The following is a 19,829-nucleotide window of genomic DNA, read 5'->3' as shown; positions in this document are numbered from 1 at the left end:
GCCACGACATTTAAAATAAAAGCTAATCAAGAAAAAAACTCCTGTAGTGTCAAATATACATATCCAGAGACTTGACAAAAGTCAGGCCTGGGGAGAGGAAAATGGAAGCCTGATCCTGTGGCCAGCTGAGTTTGCATCTTATTCAATCAAGAGAACCATTTGTGGATTGCAGTTCCGAAGAATGAGAGAAGATCCAAAAAATGAGTGGCACATAATATTACTCCCCATTTCCTGAAGATGTACTTTTGTTTTTAAACACACTGGAGAAACTGCTTAAAAAAAGTGATATAGTAATTCCTGTACAAGAGAGCATTAGGGTTCTGAAAAAGTGTTACAGTTTATCTTTATTCCTTTAAGGCATTTCATAAGAAACATTTTAATGACACGTAAACAATTTTATTCCTTTAAGATGATTTGTTACTTAGGTACCATATAATGCACAATTTCCACATTTGAGCAGAAACTCTGTCATTCAATAGAAGACACAAGAACTTGTGTAAGCAAACGATGTCTCAGGATTGCAGTAGTTAACTGCAACACATCTTTTAATAAGTGTTTGCATTTTAAGTTTTCAGTCTCTCTCCCCCAAACACTGAACCCTTTCTGAAAAGATGTTTGGGAAAGAGAAATATGACAATAAGGAGTTAAAAAATACAACAGGTCTTTTTCTGCATGCAAAGAAATTTTGTACATAATTCACTTTTAATGCTCTTAGAACATTTCTTTCAGCCTCCTATTTTTTTTTTTATTATTTAAAGGGGAAAACTATGCATATGTTATTTAGCTGATTTCTTTTAGTGTTTTGTACAGTGTTGAAATCCTCTACCAAGTAGTACAACAGCACAGGCAATAGGATTCCTTGTATGAGAGAGAGTAATTTCATCATCAGATTAACGCAGTCCTTCAATTCCCTAAAGCTGCCAATTACAGTTACGAGTCTTCTGACTGAACCCCTGCCATTAGGGACAGGATCAAGACCACTGTTACGTAGACTACAAAAAAGTGATTACTTTTGGTCATTACCAACACCTCTGTATTAAATTACACAATCTAGAAGTAAAAGCTTCTGCATTCAGTTACTAATTTGCTAAGCCACTCACAGTCTTCAAAGAGACTCAAACTCATACTGAAAGTGAATTAAATACAGTGTAATCACGAATACTGCATAATGTCTACTGAGAGATCAAAAGGCCTAACACAGATTAATTCCAGACAGGTAAAATAAACAGCCAGAACACCAAAAAGAAAAAAAAAAAACTTATTCCTTCCAAAAAGTAGTAAGAACTGTCATTTACAAATAGTAGTGTTTATGTTAAAATAGAAAAGGGTACCTAAAAAGAAATAGGCCTTGGCAACCACATCCAAATGGCATGAGTGTAAATCAAAGCAAAACAAGAATTACTACTCCAGAAACGTGCAAGATGTTTACCTTGTATCAATTGCTATTTAAAATGGTGGTTAAAAGCAATATTATAAAACTGAAGTGGGAAAAGGCTAAGATTCGCTATTCTGCATTAATACACAGTGTGTTTATGACAGCATTTTCCAAAAGACAAGTGTTTTTAAACCACTCCAATATTTGTAAAAAGTATATTTCATGTATACACTTAAAAAAAAAAGTCACATTGTTCAATCTGAGGCAAATTAGCTGTAATAAAGTCTAATTTTGCTTATGACAGATGTCAATCTTAAGATGTTAAGCAACTACCCTAAAAATACAGTTTGCTAGCTGGAGCTGCACATGTTCAGTTTTATAAACATTAAAAAAACCCAAAACTATGATATGTATTTATTTTCTGAAATCAGTCTTCATAATTCTTGTCCCTACAGTTCAAAAAGAAAAAAATTTCCAGTTAAGACATATGCCTGTTTAAGTTCTACTTGAAGGAGGGGAAAAGTGTTCTGAATTTTTCAATAGACTTTTTTTCCCTTAGGGCTCAACTGTCACTTAAGCATCACAAGAACAAATTGAAATGTAAAATTGATCAGCTATACACAATGGAATTGGTCACAAAGGGATTAAAAAAAAAAAAAAAGTTAAAATGTAAGATCCGTTCTCCATATAGCTCACAGTATCCACACTGGAAGTTTCTCTAGAATTAGAATAAGTTCACTAAAAATAAGGTTGAAGATAGTATCTCAGCACTATGAAACAGATGAGATGGGGTTAAGAGGAGAACCCATTTGTGTAAGTACTTTATCCAGCCACTGCAGGGGCCCATGAAGATGAATTTCTATCCAGCATGGGGTGCTCGTGACATCTTGTCGATGATATTCAGCTCCCCATCCCTATAAAAATGAACAAAACGTTACCAATCAAGTTGAGAATATACTGTGTTTCGAAATAACTGTACTAACAAGAAGTACAAAGTCATGTTCTAAGATACTTATTTAAAGATAATTCATATCAAGCAACAGTTCTTATTGAAAGAAAAAAAAAAAAAGAAGAGGTTCTCTCTGCTGAATCAAGTCCTCTCTGCTATGGATTTGGAATGACTCCACATGCTCCTCCTTGGAACGGACTGCTGCCTCAGGAATGACTCCTGGCTAAGGCTACATCTCTCTTCTATTTCTCTCCTTTGTTTCCTATCCTCCGCATCCTCATCAAGTTAAACAGCATTTCTTTCATCATAATTGACAATACAAACAATTGTAAGCTCTTAGAGAAGTGTCTCATCCTGTGTTTGGACAGAATTTAACTAGATGAGGCTCAGCTGGATCTGTAGGCACCACCACAGCATATATGAAAAGGGTGAGGAGGGAAGACAGCAAACAATGCATATAACAGTGTATATAATCCAGCCAACTTGAAGGAGGAACATGGAGCCCTACCATCATTCTTAACTCAGGGCAAACGACAATTACAGCAGTTCTTTCAGTACAGAAAGAGCTTTCTGGAAAGATCTGCACAAATATCTATTGGTTTTTAAACAAGTCTATTTCTGTGGAACAAAGTTTTCCTAACACATTTTATTTTAACCTTAAATATATCGTATCAAGATTTCTTTTTGAACAAGGTGCAAAGAAACTACGCGGCACAAGTCTACACTCCAAGCTAAATCTGAAATTGAGAGTCTTTTGGTTAAACAATGATGTGGAAACATTACTGTGAGAGTAACAGCACAATGACTTCATAAATTTAAACCATGTCACCAAAATAGCGTAATAATGAAGTGTGGAAAAAAAAAAGTCAGTTAATCTGTTTGAAGGTTGCACATTTTTCTGCAATTATGCTCTTCTCTAGTCACATTCTTTTAGTGGTCTTACAGTTCACTTTGCTCTTGACACTTCATTCAAATCTAGAGCATAAGCTCAAGTCTCCTTTAATAAAACTATGGCAGCTACAATGATTAAGTCCCTGTCCTGAACACTGAAGCAACAAAATACACAGCCACCTTTCAACATGGCAAATCTGTGCTTTTCCCTCTTTCCATCAATTTATCTCTCCCCTCCCCAAATTAACCATGTTTCAACATATTTAAAATTGAAAAGTAAGAATCATACCACCTCAAAACAGCTTTGCTACACTGTTACAGTGCTAGCGTAATTACTGCTGAGTATCTCAAAGTCCACAGTAAGTTTAAATACTCAAAATAATTTGTTTACCTTTACAAAACTCATTCGAATGGTGCACATTTTGGTGAGCTCATACACTGCTTCAAATCCATGGTTGACAGACTGAGCTAAAAGCTGAGCAAACTCCTGATTGTTAAAAATTTTTAGACTGCAGCCACTAGGAATCTTGCATACAGTTGTTGGATGAAAGCCATGGTGGTAGTTGCAGTTCCTGCTCTGTACAAATATGCTGCTGTCACTTAAACACTCAGCATAGACTTCCCCACCAACATAGTAGAGATGAACTCCTTAAAAACAAAGTTAGATAAAAGTGGTTTCAAGTTACGTTTTCCAAAAAGATAGCACTTAGTACAACCCCCTTGAACTCAGGGGACAACCAAGCAGATTTTCCATTTGAAGAGCTTTTCAGAAAAAGTTCTTTTGCCCCCTAAGTCTTATGCCCACAGTACAATATACTTTTTCATTTCAAAATATGGTAGGCTTCATTATACATCAGCCACTAGATGTCCTTCTCTCATCAACTACAGAATAGAATGAAAAAAAAGAACAACAAAAAAATCCCCTTTACTTAACATGTCAACAGTTATTTCAAGATAGTTTCTTAGATAACTTTTGTGGATTTTAAAACTCCAGTTTTATAAAACCAGTAGCCTCTGCTTACAGAAATTCAGATTGAGAAAAAAAAAGTCTTAGGAGGAGAGACAATGATAGATACAAATGAGAAAGTATATCTATAATCTGCTCAGATTTTCATTATATCTGATCAAATAAAGGGAGAGGAAAGTCCAATTACCTGTACAATTTAAACACCATCAGACTTCATAAACCTTAAAATCAAGAGGTTCCTTAGGTTTATCAGATTTGCCTGGATTCCACTATGCAAATAAATGATCCCCCTGTATGTTCTGAAGCTTGTAACACTGTCTTTCACATTCTACCACCTAAATAATTGACTAAAAATTAACACATAAGAACCACTGACGCTTTCAGTGTCCAAAAACAATTTCACTGCCACTTTGAGATTCTTGCCTTCCTTCTCCCCGATCTTCCTCCTCTCCCCCAACCGCCATTGTTAAATGGGTTGGCACGTGCTTCAGTTTGGTAAATCTTCCTTGAAATAATCTCAGAATCCACTACAGACTATCCTGTGGTTTGCCAGGTGAGGCTGTAGCAAGTCAACAGATGCAAGTTAATCTTTCAGACAGCAACAACTGTTGTGAACACTGCTGGATCCACTTGGGACTACGGAAGGATGAAGTTTACTCAAAGGAATCATTGGCCTGATCAACTATAAGCAACTGTCAGAAAATCTTGTGTGGGCAAGAACATATTTCCACCACAAAATCTTATTTATTTAAAAAGACAGGGACTACCACTTGCTAGCTAAATTTTTTTGCGTAAAGACCTAGTGAGAGATCTTTGAAGAAGGGATATAAGAACAGCATACTGTTCCGTGAAAAAGAACGAGATACTTAAAAAAAAAAAAAAAAAAATCCAAATACATTGATTAGAAATCATTTAGGCTTGCAATGCAATGCTCCTACAGAAAAAAAGTTTAGCAAATATGACTAGGTAGTTTTAAAGGAGGCAAAAAACAAGACCAAGCAAAAGCCATAAATGAATAACATTTTATCCAAAAACTGCCTTATATGTTCTCAGAACTGTTGCCATAAAGCAGATTTTTAGTTTAATGTCAAGTATTAGAGATGTAGACATTTTAAAGCTGAAGATTTAGTTGCAGTCATTACCATCTACTCTACAACATGATCTTGGATCCTTGTTACATTTCTGATATTAGACAAATACATAAGATGCCTCTGCTGGTGCCATCGCAAGGGGCGATCCAAAACAGAAGACCCTCGTGCTCCCCCTCCTCCCCCCCAAATCAGTTTTTCTCCTTTTTTTACATTAACTTTTCTCCGATGACAGAAATGGAGAGGCATGTTTCTAACAGACACTAATATATTTAGTGATTTCCAAATTCTCTGCAAAATTTTGTCATGTTTATAGTAGCTTCTAATTACTAATTAAAAGACTGATAAGGGACAGGAAGGATCTTGAGATATACTAAAAGCTGATAGTGGCTTGCAGCAAAAAATTCAAGACCAATTGCACTAAATTATTTCATGCGCTAAAAAGGCCTCAGGACAAGCGTAACAGAAAAGGGGTTCTCTTCTCAAGACTTGATTAGTTAATTGCAAAAAAGGATATAATCAGAAAAAGAATACTACATTTTAAGATAATCCAAGCACATCCCATCAGCAAAGATGAAAACTGTGCATCTGTATGTGCTATCAGCCAAAGAGCATGGGAAAACTAGTAGATCTTGCAAAACCTGCTGTCTTCAGGAATCCCTCCCACACACATACACACCCCATGGATTCACCCAGACAAATGAGCCCTCACAGTTTTGCATTAGCACTTCAAAGTCCTGCTTCCAACTCATGCAAGACATTTGAGCATACTAGAGACAGCAGTGTAATATCCTGCGTGAACCAAAAAAACAACAAAAAAACCTCTTTGATATACTATAAAGTGGTTATGAAGAATTTACTTTAAGAAGCAGATCTAACATGGAACTTCAGAAGTCCTGCGATAACTTTCTTAGTGCTGAAACAGAAAGTTCTATACACAGGGTATCATTAACCATAACAAACAAGCCCATATGACAATATAACTCAGTAAGGAAAAGGTAATATTTAATCTTTCAAATTAATGCCAAACAAAAACACATGCAATTCCTAAACTAATTAGAGAGTCAAACCATGCCTATTTAAGTTGCCTTCAGATACTGGAGAGGTAGGTAATATAACAGAGATTACTTCAATTTCTGTATAGTGCAACAATAACTATTCTCAGAAAAATCCTTGTTTTTACTCCTACTACTCTTAGCTTCTTAATCACGCATAACACAATTAAGTTTTACCTTTTCCAATATGTCGTCTAGTGTTCTCAATTGTTGAGTTGCGATTAACATTTGAGAGCAAACCTAAGCAGAACCTGTTTTTATTATTGGAGGGATCTGTAAACCCATCTACTAAGACACTTGTAGAAGATGCATGAAAAGCCTCCCCAACACGGTTATTTAATTCGTAATACACAATTGAACACCAGTGTTTGGGCTCTTCATAGGCAACAGGCTGAACATCTGAAAATAAGCAAAATGAAAATACCAGTTTATATAAGCGTTAAAATATTAAATCTAGAACTGTAAAGCAAGCCCTACAAAATATCAATAAATAACTAATAGTGTAGTCAACATATGATATGATGGGCAAGAACAATCCTTACTGATTAAAATCTTGACAATTTTAACTTTTATGCATTTCAGTTATTCCATTAATTTTTATAATTATTTTCCTATTTTAGACCTGATGTTAAGTTAAAAAAAACCTATACAAACAGAAAAAATACATAGATGACTGTGATATTAAGCAAAACACAATTTTTCTGTCCACTTTTATAATAGATGTTTTGGGACTCAATTTTCAGAGCCTTCCAGTATATACAATTCCAAGAGCACACAAAGGTAGCAGTAAAAGACTCAGCAATTCTGAGAAATGAAAAAAAAAAGTTCAACTTGTCATAAGCGATACTATGCAATACTTTAAAAGCTGAGATAACCAAAAGTCAAACAAGTAAGCAATGCAAGCTCTGTTTCTCAGTTCTTCTTTTCTGGTTTGCTTCCAGTTTGTCTTGGACTGCCTCCACCTATCAGCACAGGTTTATTGCACCATTTGAAGTTATTCAATCGATTTGGCCATTAGTATTAATAACTTAAATGAAGTTAATTTTACACCATACTCTAACTTACCTCTGGTAGATAAATTTGGCATGATTTGAGGGATCATGGTATTGCTTGTGTCCATAGACTGAGAATTATCCTGCCCCATCTGATCATCAGGGGGCATATATGCAGGAGGTGGAGTATCAGCTACAAACAAACAAACAAAAAAATAAATAAAACTGTATAAACCCAAATAATTTTGACTGCTTACAACTGCAAAATAAATGAATAACACTTTTGCAAGAAACATTAACACTGGGACCAATTTTCAAAGTAATCGGAAGATGACCCAGACAGCTTTCTTTACAGGTGTCTCCATCAACAGCTGTATGCTTACCTACAGGAACTCAACAACAAGATTACACGCATGAGAAAAACTGAGACAGTTTTTTTTTTTTTAACCTGCGCTTCTGCAATTGGGCAGGATGACTGCAGTTCCCATTTTTGCAACACAAACATTAGCTTTCTTGCCCACTCTTTTCTCCATGTTCCAAAAGAAATAAAGGAGGAAGGAGCAATGCTATCTCTGTTTGACATTGGACAGTGAAGGCCTAAACCAGATGGCTATTTTTTTGCTGCTTCTGTAGGCTGAGTTCATTACACAAGTGTGGATCTCTCTGCATTCTTCCATTCTATAGAGCAGTAGGTGTATCAACACCCTGTTGCTCCCCATTTCAGAAATCCCACACAGATGCCATCAATATATTCTTCTTACTGGCTTCTTCCCTTTGACTCTTTCAGTTTTGGGGGGTTTTTTTCTTCTATTTTCACACAGATCAGTTAAGTTTCTCCTACTGAAAATTCACACTAAATTTTTCCAGTTAAATATCACATTTAAGTATTTTGGTTCAGAGACAGACACCAATACATTTTTTGGTCAGTCAGTTATATGTGCTTTCTTTTCATTGCTAGATGTTCTTCTAAAGTATTCAAAGACTGTGTGTTGAAGCTGTGCAGAATAATTCACTACTATAGTATCTGTGATGAAAAGCGTTTGGAAAAATAAAACTAGAGCAATTAACTCCAACCACTAACATAGAAAAAAACCCTAAAATGCAAATAGCAGAACAATTTATTGCAAGTGTCACAAATTCATAAAGAAGTCGCAATAGATATTAGCATTACAGTAAAATCTTTCAATCATTTTTAACAAGTTCATGTTTAGGCTATACTTACCCGGTAGCTGAAATGGACTAGATGGTCCAGAACTAGCTGGGGAACTCGGATAAGTGCTGCTGGCTGGAGAAGGTGGATAGGGACTGTTTGGCGAAATGGAAAATGGAGTGTTGTTGGGTTGCTGGAAAGAATCTGGAAATGTCGCATTATGTGGCATATGTGGTTCATTGTGGCTTAGGTTCCTGAACTGAACAAGTAGACTGTGCTGTGGATTGAATTCACTATGTCTAGGCACTAACACTGGAGGTAGAACTAAAACAGAAAAAACAAAAAAACAGAAATTTAGATTAAAAATACAGATAGAAGGAACAGGATACAAATGTGTTACTTCTGCTCACCATAATAATTTCAACACTAGTTGGGGTGGCGAGAGGAGGGAAAAGAGTAGAGGATCCAACTGTCTTCCCTCTGTCCTGTTTTTTCTCCTTTATTCTTTTAAATTATACTTCATAGAAAACTAAAACTTTACTCTTGCAAGAAAGCAGAAATAAACTCATATTTCACACAACTGGAAGGAATCCTTTGTTTAGCTTTTTTGCCTTTTTTTTTTTTTAAGCACAGTGCACATGTAGAGTGCACAGAAGTACTGATTCGGAAGCATAAAAACCAGTGTAAATTATCAAATCAATGCAAAAGGAAAGCCAGAGTCAATATTACCAAAATTAACAGTCAAACTAGATCCTTACATAGTTCTTTACACTGAAGATATACAAAATCCATACCACAATATACAGCTATGGCCAAGCTGGAGTTTTAATTTTTAAATTCAAATAATCTGACATATGGAATTCAAGTAGAGCATATCCTACAACCATTTTGTGGAACAACGGCAGCAACTTTTCACTATACTTCCCAGAGTAACAAAATTCTTCTCTCCCACTCATAACCACGATCCTCCTCACCTCCCATGGCAACCATGTCTTAAGAGCAGACTCACTACCTGACACATTTTGGTACGTAATTTGCTCTAACTGATCGCTCTTAGTTCTGCTCAACTCTGCTGGCCTGACAACGAGAGGTCAAGCAGGGAGCTTTCTTCCTTGATTCATGTCACTAACTGATTAAATATTAAGTCCCTGAAAGAACACTACCAACCTCCTCACAAGGACTGAGGCTCATAAGCAAGTTTCTCAAAGAAACTGAAGTCTTCTGATTACTACTTTCCTATCTTATTCTAAATGAGAATTTTGCCACTAACTTTATGGGAAGCAGGCCTAAGAGATCTGGTGGAAAAATATGATCTATCACAGAAATAGCTGTGTACAAAACGTATGACCTCCCCCCCAAACCCACAAGAAAACTGCACTTTGAACATTACTCTTCCAAACCCCCTCATACACTGAATTTAATTCACTACGTAGTACTGGAGGAGGAGGAAGTGAAAAAGAGGTAGTTTCTGGAGATTTTGTTCAGCTTTTAAACAGCCATATTCAAACATACCTGGGCTTTCCACCCTCTTATAGTGGTATGGATTGATGCAGACTTCCTTCTGCTTAGATCCAAAAGGAAATTCACAAATATCCAATGGCTTCAGCTCATGATGGCTTTGTAGATCAGGCCAACGCCAAACGCGACAGTAAATAACATGGGGAAGGCCTTTTCGGTGAGAAACTTGAAGTCGCCCATCTAAAGAACGGGGGATAGTAACACACTTGCTGGGCTGTCCTGGACTGCTCAAGGCTTTCTCCAATTCTTCCATAGCACCCTTTTTCTTTTTCAACTTTTTTACCAAAGCGTCAACAGCTTTTTCTGCCCATTTTTCCTCTTCATCTCCTTGTTTCCAGCCCAACAGACGCTTTACAGCTGGGCTAGTAAAGGAGAACAAACTGGCCATTGACGTCATTTGACACAAGTCTTCAAAAGGTTTGCTGAGGGGTTTTGGGGGGTTTTTTTTTGCAAATAAATGTCAGTGTATACAAAAGCAGTTATTGCAACTGATCAGCTGTATTATTTCTTGGAGGCTAACAACTGAACGTATGGATGTCAGTGATGAAGTCTTCACATCAAAAATGATGATTCTTCTAATTTAGTTCTATTAAAAAAAAAAAAGGTGAGTTAACAAGTGGTTAGTAAACAAGAAAAAGGTAGAACAAAGTCAGATGGTAAAAGAATGACTGTTTCAAACCTTGCCACTGTGCCTAATTTTGCTTAAAAACAACAACAAAAAGAACACTACTAGAACCTCTCTCCCAAGCTAAATGAAGATAAAACAGAGTCCCCAGTTGTCTCATTATCGATTAGTGGGAAAAGGAGAGCGAAGGGACCAAAGGAACAGCATCATTCTGTTAAGAGAGTTGTCAAAAAATTCTGTAAAACCATGAATTTCCTAACAAAATGATCAACTGAGATTGAAATTAACACACAGTTCTGAAGACAGGTTTTTGAAATACGCTTGTATTTTATCCCTGACACAATGCTTGTCTAGTAAAACTTAGCTATTAGGCAAACAATTACTCACCAGAAGATTTAAACTTGCTGTTAAGAAATAAAGAGTAGGTAAGGTGGAACCAACAGTTCCACAGCCAACACTCCAGAGAAATATTCAGCTTCTCAAATCCATCCTTTTTTCTCAGAAGGAGAACACACTAAAGCATCTACATGTTTGAGGTCTAATCAAGTACCCTATATTTTTAAAGAGTATAAAAAGATGAGGAAGAAACTGTAGATAGCTAAATAAAGTCCAAAAAAACTAACCTCCCCAAACCAGCCTCCCTCCAGCCATTCAGAAAGGGGGTCAATCTTTTCAGCTACCACTATTTTTAATGCTGAACTTCCTTGTATCTTCTAAGAGGAATATCTGAAGCACTGGATATTTTTAGCCTTTGGCAAAAAAATTGTTTTCCTCTCCTCAGAAAAGAAGGGGGCGGGGGTGAAGGCATGGCAGAGTAAGCACTAGAAGTGAGACCTTTACTACAAACTGCATTAGAAATGAGAGAATGAACAAAACAATGCTGTGCAACTCATACAGTGCTCATGAATGGCGGTTTTTTTTTTAAACCACTCACCAGTTCTAATGCAAACCTGTTGTTTCTTTTCCCCCTCAAATTAAGAAGTAACGATGACAAGAGGAAATGATGTGCTGTGGCAACGAACTGATAAGACCTTATAAAATCCCTTGTGAATACTAAATAAGCAAGTACAGACAATGAGCAGCTGGCAAAATGCAAGAGCAGAGCTAAGAGAAAGGATGTCAACAACAAAAGATGCTTCCTTTCTTGCTACAGAGACTGCCAAATAACATTGTCTCTAAACTTTTGATAAACGGTGGTGAATTAGAACACCTAACATACCCTGGGACATTAACTCTGCACATAAGAGAAAGAAATGAAGATTTAAGTCCCCCCTGGTTCTCTTCCATCACCACCTTTAATCAAGGGGATCTTTTTTCCTCTCATCTTTGATTAACTAAAAAATAAAAATAAATAAATCACCCGATAAGGTTTTTATAAGACACTTTTAGAAAAACGCATTTAGATACATGGCTGGGTACTTTCCTATAATAACCAATTTAACAACCAAAAAATAGTTTTCAGGAACCCTAAAGACTCAGGGCATTTTAGTACCGAACTCACATAAATGCTTAAGCCTACACCAAGTCATATATTAAGCATCATCAGCCAAAGATACACTGCAAATATCCCTAGTCAAAGCATTTATAATGCCCCATATGTAATCAGTCTAGATTTGCTGCTGGGGGTAGGGGGGAGATGGTGAAAGAAGGAGGGAACAGACCCAAAAACACTCTGCTATGAAGAAGGCAGAAGCTTAAAAAAAAGAAAGAAAAAAAAAAGGGGGGGGAGGGGGGACGGGACCCTGTCTCTACATTTATTTCTCCCAGTAGCTTAACCCTGTTAATAATTCCTTGATGATTCAGCATGGTTTCAATAACATGGCAAAAACTGGGAAAAGAAAAATGAACAGAAATACTGGTTAAACATCTTATTTGTTCCGAAACTCTCATAAAAACAAAATGAAAAAAACAAATGAAATGGGCACAGGTCTCTCACTGCTTCAGTAAGCGCTTATAAGAAGATATTGCAAAAAGAAAAAAAAAGAAAAAAGAAAAAAAACAAAAAAACAGGAAAAAGCCATCACCAGCTTTCTTCTGAACTAGAAGAATATGCCTGCATCTTGAGTGTAAATTTGGTTTCCTAAAACAATTATACATATGAAAACTTTTGCATCCTTCAAAGTAACAGGAAATATATAAAGGGAGATAAACTTGGCTATGAATACAGGCTAATTTTACGCTTTTATTGAGGATAAAAGTTTAGTGTTCTGAAAAGTAAAAGCTGTTTATAGTCAAAATTAACCTACTTTCATGCCTTGGGAACATTCAATAGCTACAGGATTTCAGTGGTTGCTCACACCCCTAAAAAAGGAAATGAACCCACCTAGAATCTCAGAACAGGGAGAAGACAATTACAATTTCTATTTCTCAGATATGCTTTCAAAAAATCTTAATTGAGGGCAGAACCATTCTGTTTTAAAGAGACAGCATTTTTTTTTACTAGCACCAAAAGCAGAGAAGTGCACAGGAAATATTTATAATGGATTATTATAGCACACACATAAACTAGAGATTCCTATAGTTAAGTCAAGCTCAACAGAGCTGAAAATATTAATCATTTACTATAAAACTATTCTGGCCACCTGTGAGGCTTCCAAGACTTTTCCACTGAAGTGTATTTTCACCTGTCAAAGAAGAGCAAGGGAAAGAAAACCTTGCTACAAACTACCAATAGGCTTTCAGCAGTACAAATGACACTAAATTTCTTTCATTATTAGCCTTTGGGAAGTCCACTTTGGAAGGCATATAAATACCAACAGTTTACAGTTTTCTCTTTTTCTTAAGAAAACTAGGTAGATTTAAAGAGGTTCATATATTATTTGTAGACCAAAAGTGTTTTCTTTTGAAAGCTACAAAAGGTCACAAAGCAGTAGGTTTAGGCATTTATGTACAGAAATTAAACATTTTCATAGAAACTGCAACTCTTCCCGGGTTTTAAAATTTCTGAATGAGCTGCATAAACCGTATTTATAGCATTTATTTTAATTTTATGTAATTTCAGCATCTAAACATTGAAAGATTTCTAAATATTCATGACATGCTTTGAATAGCTTCAACAGACCATCTAGAATCAACTTCTTCTGAGGCTTTAAGAGCACACCTTCCAATGAGTTGTGACTGAAGCACGAGAGTACGTCACAATAATGTGCAAGAACAGAAACAAATGTTTTTTAAGAGTCGCATTTCATTCATAGCATTGCACCTCTCTGGAAGCAGCAGGTAAGAACTTTCATGGGGAAAAAAAGCTCTCTTGAATTTCCTTAAGAGCTAGATGGTCTGTTATGCATTACCCTCTTTTACTCAATAATTTTTCAACTGAGCTACAAGAAAACATAGGCTGAAAAACATTATTACATTTTTAAAAGCAATTAGTTACAAATAGTCTTTACAAAATGAGTGTAATGCATTGCATTAGGTGGCATAAGGGTATTTTAGAGGATGAACATAAGAGGAATTAATCTCTGTATCAAAACGAGACTTTGGGGCAGACATTATTTATACATTTAAAGTTCTTGCTAATGATTACAGCAAATGGAAATAAGTTGTGTGAACAAGTCCATTGTTTGAACCCCTTCTTAATACCTCATCAACCCAGCTATACATAAATGAAGTTAGGTAACAGCAGAACTCATAAATTAAATTTCATTTGCTGGGGAGGGCGTGGAAATAGACGCTTTTATCTATCATCACAAATATTAAGCATTTCAACTAACTTTTGGTTCCTCTTATGAGATTTTAACCTGCTGTATGAAACTGGCATATCTAACAGGTTAACTTGGTTCCATATCTAAAGGGGCCTGAAAGGAACTCAGGCCAGAACAAATCAATATGAGATTACATATGGTGGATTTATTTTGATAAGATACACTTTTCATACAATGCGTTCTGCCACTGATTCCAAACTCTGAACTTCCTATCAGCAGAAATCTAGATCTAAAGCACCGTTACTCAAGCAACCCATCACTCCATGCAGCATAACAATGAATGTTTTTCAGAAGCATAAGAATAAAATGGGTAACAACTACATGATCCTCATCATTTCCTACTGTCAACACTGAGCTTGCATTTCAAATATACAAGCGCTATTCTTTTCCTGCTTAATTTACTTGCTTGCAAATGAAGAGAGCTTCCTGTAGCATCGTATCCAACCTGAAACAAGGAACTTCACTGCTCATGATTAGAAGCTGCTTTGAGAATCAGTTTCATAATATAAACAAACCACCCTTATAACTATCTACACAATCGGTAGTTCATTAGAATTGCTTCAGACTTGCCAGTTAAGAACTGTGTGTTGCAGTCGGCACTTGTGCATAACTTTATTGCCCTTTAAAACTTAGAAATGCTGAAGTATGCTCCATATGCATGTTAACACATTATATATTCACACAGAAAGCTCAGAAACTCAGACCATATTATAGCATATTATACAATATTTAATTATCAATATTTTTTTTAAACTACAACTTCACTGCATATCAACTTTACCTGGTTTTATTAAACTCTCTTTCCTTATAAATTTCCTGATAGGAACTGTGCACAATGCTTGTTTTCTCATCATCGTTTTCTCAACTCCTTTTAAAATCATTAAACACTACTTACATTCTTCCCCATATTACATCGTACTCTAGAGCATGTGCCCATCCAATGGCATTTATTAGTCTTTTCTTCAAGAAAAATATAGAAGATGTATTAGCTCCATAGCTTTTCCATGCACGACTAAATTAAGATACCATCCTTCTCACACCATGATTGAAGACCTTGAGGGGCTAATAAAAGGAAACCTACATATGCCTTACCACTGCCACAGTCTTTGAACAGAAAAGGTTTTTCTTCAAAATATGCCACTCAACATCTTACTCATGAAGAATACAATCAATTATTTGTTTCCCACCTCCCCTTAATGTAAGTAAAAGATGAAGAGAGATCTGCTGCAGGATACTAATTAGGAATTCCGGGCAGTTTCATCAAAACGGGACTTGGATATCTAAATGGACATCCAGTTGACTGAAACTTGTGATAACTGCTTTTATACTAGCACTGAATTTCTTTATATTGCCTTACAGGCATGTTTGAAGCAAAGTATTCTGACTAATCACACATGCAAATAAGAACAGGAAAAAAAGATTGTCTAATATCTTCAAAAATTTACCAACTGTGACTGCTCTTCAAACAACAAAAAAAATGTATTAAAAACTTCAAACCCTGCTTTCCCTCGTAATACTTGTTCTTTTTACTTCCGCATCTGTACGTCATCTAAAACAGTTAAAGAAAATTAAGTATCTAACTCTGTCATCTGTGAAGTATTTAACTAGCACTCTCTTGAAAGAAACATAACAAAAACTTTGGGACCAAGCACAAAAAGCAAATAAGGCATCCTACATGAAAGAACCATTATCACAAAAGCTATGTAACTCAGCTAGCCATAGAAGTTTAATGATGCAAAAGCAATGCTTCTGATTTTCTTAAAGCATCTTTGTGACAATCACTTAAAAAAAACCACACACACACACAAGTGGTAATGATTTATGTCACGAAAGAAGTCCCAGTCAGAAGTTCACTAATAGAGCCCCACTGCATTTCAAGATCATCCTCACTTCCAACTACTGCCAAGAAAAGTTCAGCAAAAAGTGTGACCAAAGAACAAAAATAGTTTTGAATTTGTTCTGCATCACGACAAAACTCAGTTTAACCGTGATATGGGGGAGGGGAGACAGAAGGAAAAAAAAGACAACCTTCCCAATCCCTAAAAAAAAGCTACCACCTATTCCTTAAGGTATCCACTTAAAACAAGAAAATCCCCTGTTCATGTGTCCCTGGTATCTGCCACTACTCTAATTACTGAGTGATTAGCTTTTTTAGAAGCTCTCAAAACCTACAGACTCCATCTAAAAAACAAAATCTCTCTCCCATAAGTGTTTAGTCAGAACTGTGCATTTTTCTCACACTTTCTAACTTTCTATTTCAAACTAATAGGCACTTCCCAACAAAAGTATTATGCTGAAAAACGCCATCAATTCTACTTAGCACTTCTGAAAGTCAGTCCTGAAACTTCAGTACCTACCCTACCACAGTAGATTAATGCAAGTTAATATCCATTTCTTAATTAAAACTACATACAAGAACCTCAGTAAATTTCACTGAACAAAACCAAAAACCCATGCTTCCAGTGGTGGTTTGGTGGACAAGGACAAGCAACTGGATGGCTAGAATGAACAGCCCTCATTGACAATGGCAATCCATCAAAATAAAGACATACAAAATGTTACATAATTGTATCTCAACACTATATCGGCAGGAAAACTAGGAATATTGATGACATCCTTTACTTTGTCATGCTTCTATTCTTCAAAAGCCCTAAAATACATTAAAAAATTAACAAGATAGATAAAGTCTTCCAAAAACTAAGCTGCTCATGTGAAAGACCATCATTAAAGAATAAGATCCTAAATATGACCACTAAAATGTCAACTGGCAACAAAGAGTGTAACCTGAAAGCAGGGACTGTACAGACTTTCATAAAGCTTTAAAAGAGAGAAGGGGAAAAAAAATGTATATGTATACATGTGCACACACACAGACACTCCCATTCCAAGTGAACTGCATTAAAACTGTGACAAGTTTATAAAAGCTACAGGGTTTGGAGGGAACACTGACAATAGTAATTCACTAAGCTTTTTTTCCCCTTGCGCAGAATGAATGAAAGGCAAAGTATTCTAAATTTGTCAGTTTGTGACATCCACTGACCCAGAATTCAGAGACACTACCTCATAGTTGGTGGATCAGTAGCAGCTATTCTGACAAAGATCCTCTGTCAAGGATGACGGTCCTGGCAGGCTCAACCTTGGTGGTAGGTCAGTAGGGATACAGACTTGGCAGACGGCGTTCCGCACCTTGCCAACCCACACTGGTCAAGCACACCGAAGTGTCAGCCAAACTTTTCTACGTGGTCACAGGAACACGGCTAAAAAGGTTTCCAGAAAGCAATGTAGCAACTTACATCACTACTAACGATAACAGCAAAAGTCTTAAATTACTGCTCAATTTGCTTTTAATGAGTTGTTTATCAATGTTAGCCATGAAACGTCTCAAGTGTTCTCAGTTTGCACAAGAATAAATACCTTTGAATTTTGAGTACAAGCTGCTCTCCTGCTTTCAATAAACTGAACTTGCTAACCTAAAAAATTATATAAAAATATTTTAAAAAGAAACATTAACACATTAAAAATTATTTTGATGAAGCTATCACAGACATGAAGAGAAACCTGCATTTTAATCAATATGAAACATTAAATTGGTGGGGAAGGAAGAAATGGGGACTCACTTAAAATTGCCATAGAAGCAGCATTTCTGCAGGTATGCAGTTCAGCCAAGAGCAATAAAACAAAAGACTTCTTGGATTTTCCTTCAGACAACTGTGAAGAAAATATAGAGGACATCTTCTTGCAATCAAAAAAGTCCTCTGGAATATTTAAGATTATAACATTATTTGCAAAGACTATTCAAACAAGTGTGGAAATGCACACTATGTTTAATAAAGCGCTTGCATTCTATCATGAGAGAGAATTTCAACAAACTCTGATAATATTCTATTAATATGAAAATTTTAAAAAGGAGATCATCCACTCAAGTTGTAAGATTAAGAATCTGACTTCAGAACAAGAATGGAGAAGTATGGGGTCCACAGTAATAATGCTTTCAGGTTTGATCACATATTAAAATTCCAAAGATCAAACAAACAAACAAAAAAATCTAGCACAGTTGTTTGGAGCATCATACCCCTGTGTTGCGATTTTGCCATCAAAAGAAAGAAAAGCATAGGAAGCCTCTCTCCCTCCTTTTCCATCTCTCATATCCATCATGGTTATTTATCTTGTGCCTCTCATGGGCTTTCACTAAGAAGAAAGTTTTCTTTTCAGAAAAAAAAGATGATTCCTCCATCACTAAAGTGTATTTTCTCCATATTTGAAAGAAGAAGCGCTTGACAAAGGCAAGCATCCCAATAATCAAAATTTTTTTTCAAAAGTAAATGACATCAAACACTTAACAGCAATTTCCAGGCCAAGTGAACAGAATTTTACTATCAGAGGTAAGAGTAAGCAACTACCAAACAGTAAAGATTAAGACATTAAATCTAGCAGCACCCTACACAGACAGTACACTCTCAAAAATTACAACATGCTAATTATGAAACATCTTCAATTAAGTTATTTGCTTCTTCTATTAACTTCCACTGCCACCAGATGACAACTTTGTAAAGTACTACAGCTTTTAAAAAGCATGTGCACATAACTAGGAAATGTGTTTGTACTGCTTCCCTCCTCCCCTCTCTTCAATCAAATTTTAGAATCCTTCAGAAAATCAGAAGAATCTTCATTATACATCTCAATTATGTAAGTTCTGTACAGTACAACACTTGTTTCAGTTTTCAGTATTTTAAAGCCATACCTGGTAGATAAATTATCTGAAATCAATAAAGGAATTAAACCAGGAAGAGATTGCATCTATAACCAACACACATTACAGACCTAATTTCCCCCCGAGAAGACAAAACTTTTAGCCTAATGCAAATATTGACAGTTATTCCTGGTAGTTTTCGTCAAAGTAGATAGCCCAGATTATTCGCTGAATAAAATCTCTAAATTTATACAGATTCCACCTAAAGATTCAACAACCATTAACGAATCTCAGGAAATGAGTTCTTCCCTACCCCGTTTTACACAGAAATATATTCAGTTGATTTACTTAAAATCACACCAGAAACTCCACAGCTGGAGCAGAACATGGATCACTTGATTTCCAGTCTTGTGCTTTAACCACAAGACCATATTTCCTCTATTAAGTTTACAACCCACAGAAAACAAAAATTGCCATTCTAAACCAGTTAAGTGGTCCATCTGTTCTCAAGCAGCTGTCAATACTGGATGAAGACAAGAAAGGCCAAGACGGACAAGCGTGCCCTAACACCACGTTCGCAAGAAAGCGCCTCTTTATCAGCGTCCTCGAAACATGTGGATTTATTACTCTTCCCGTTTCGCTTGCTTAGGTCACAGACCGCGGAAGAGCAGCGGAGTTCCTCCTCACCAAAAAAAAAGCAACAAGAAAACTTATTAGCATTCAGTTGGCTTCTACAGTTACGTGCACAGACTTATTTTTATCAGCGCGGAGCATGTTTTAACAGCGCCGTCCCGCCGTCCCGCCGAGCCCGCGTTGCGCGGTGGC

General features: G+C 36.2%; 1 protein-coding gene across 3 annotated transcripts; it reads right to left on the bottom strand.

Moving 5' to 3' along the window:
• Positions 1-201: 201 nt before the first annotated feature.
• On the bottom strand, positions 202-19,796 carry SMAD5 (SMAD family member 5). Of its 3 annotated transcripts, none has more exons than XM_026063227.1 (8): positions 17,729-19,796; positions 17,375-17,571; positions 9,980-10,571; positions 8,540-8,791; positions 7,391-7,510; positions 6,503-6,724; positions 3,607-3,863; positions 2,131-2,289 (listed from the first exon to the last, which is right to left on the bottom strand). In XM_026063227.1, exons 3-8 carry the CDS (start codon positions 10,380-10,382, stop codon positions 2,146-2,148), a joined length of 1,398 nt encoding a protein of 465 aa, XP_025919012.1. In that variant the 5' UTR covers positions 10,383-10,571; positions 17,375-17,571; positions 17,729-19,796; the 3' UTR covers positions 2,131-2,145. The 3 variants fall into 3 exon arrangements, with proteins under 3 accessions (XP_025919011.1, XP_025919012.1, XP_025919013.1); XM_026063228.1 differs by having other exon boundaries at positions 17,932-19,796; XM_026063226.1 differs by having other exon boundaries at positions 202-2,289; positions 17,375-19,794.
• Positions 19,797-19,829: the final 33 nt, after the last annotated feature.

The sequence above is a fragment of the Apteryx rowi genome, unplaced genomic scaffold, assembly GCF_003343035.1.
Source record: "Apteryx rowi isolate R43461 unplaced genomic scaffold, aptRow1 scaffold_2, whole genome shotgun sequence".
Taxonomy (NCBI): Eukaryota; Metazoa; Chordata; class Aves; order Apterygiformes; family Apterygidae; genus Apteryx; species Apteryx rowi.
The sequence above is the reverse complement of the archived record's forward strand: the minus strand, read 5'-3'. Positions and strand labels throughout refer to the sequence as shown.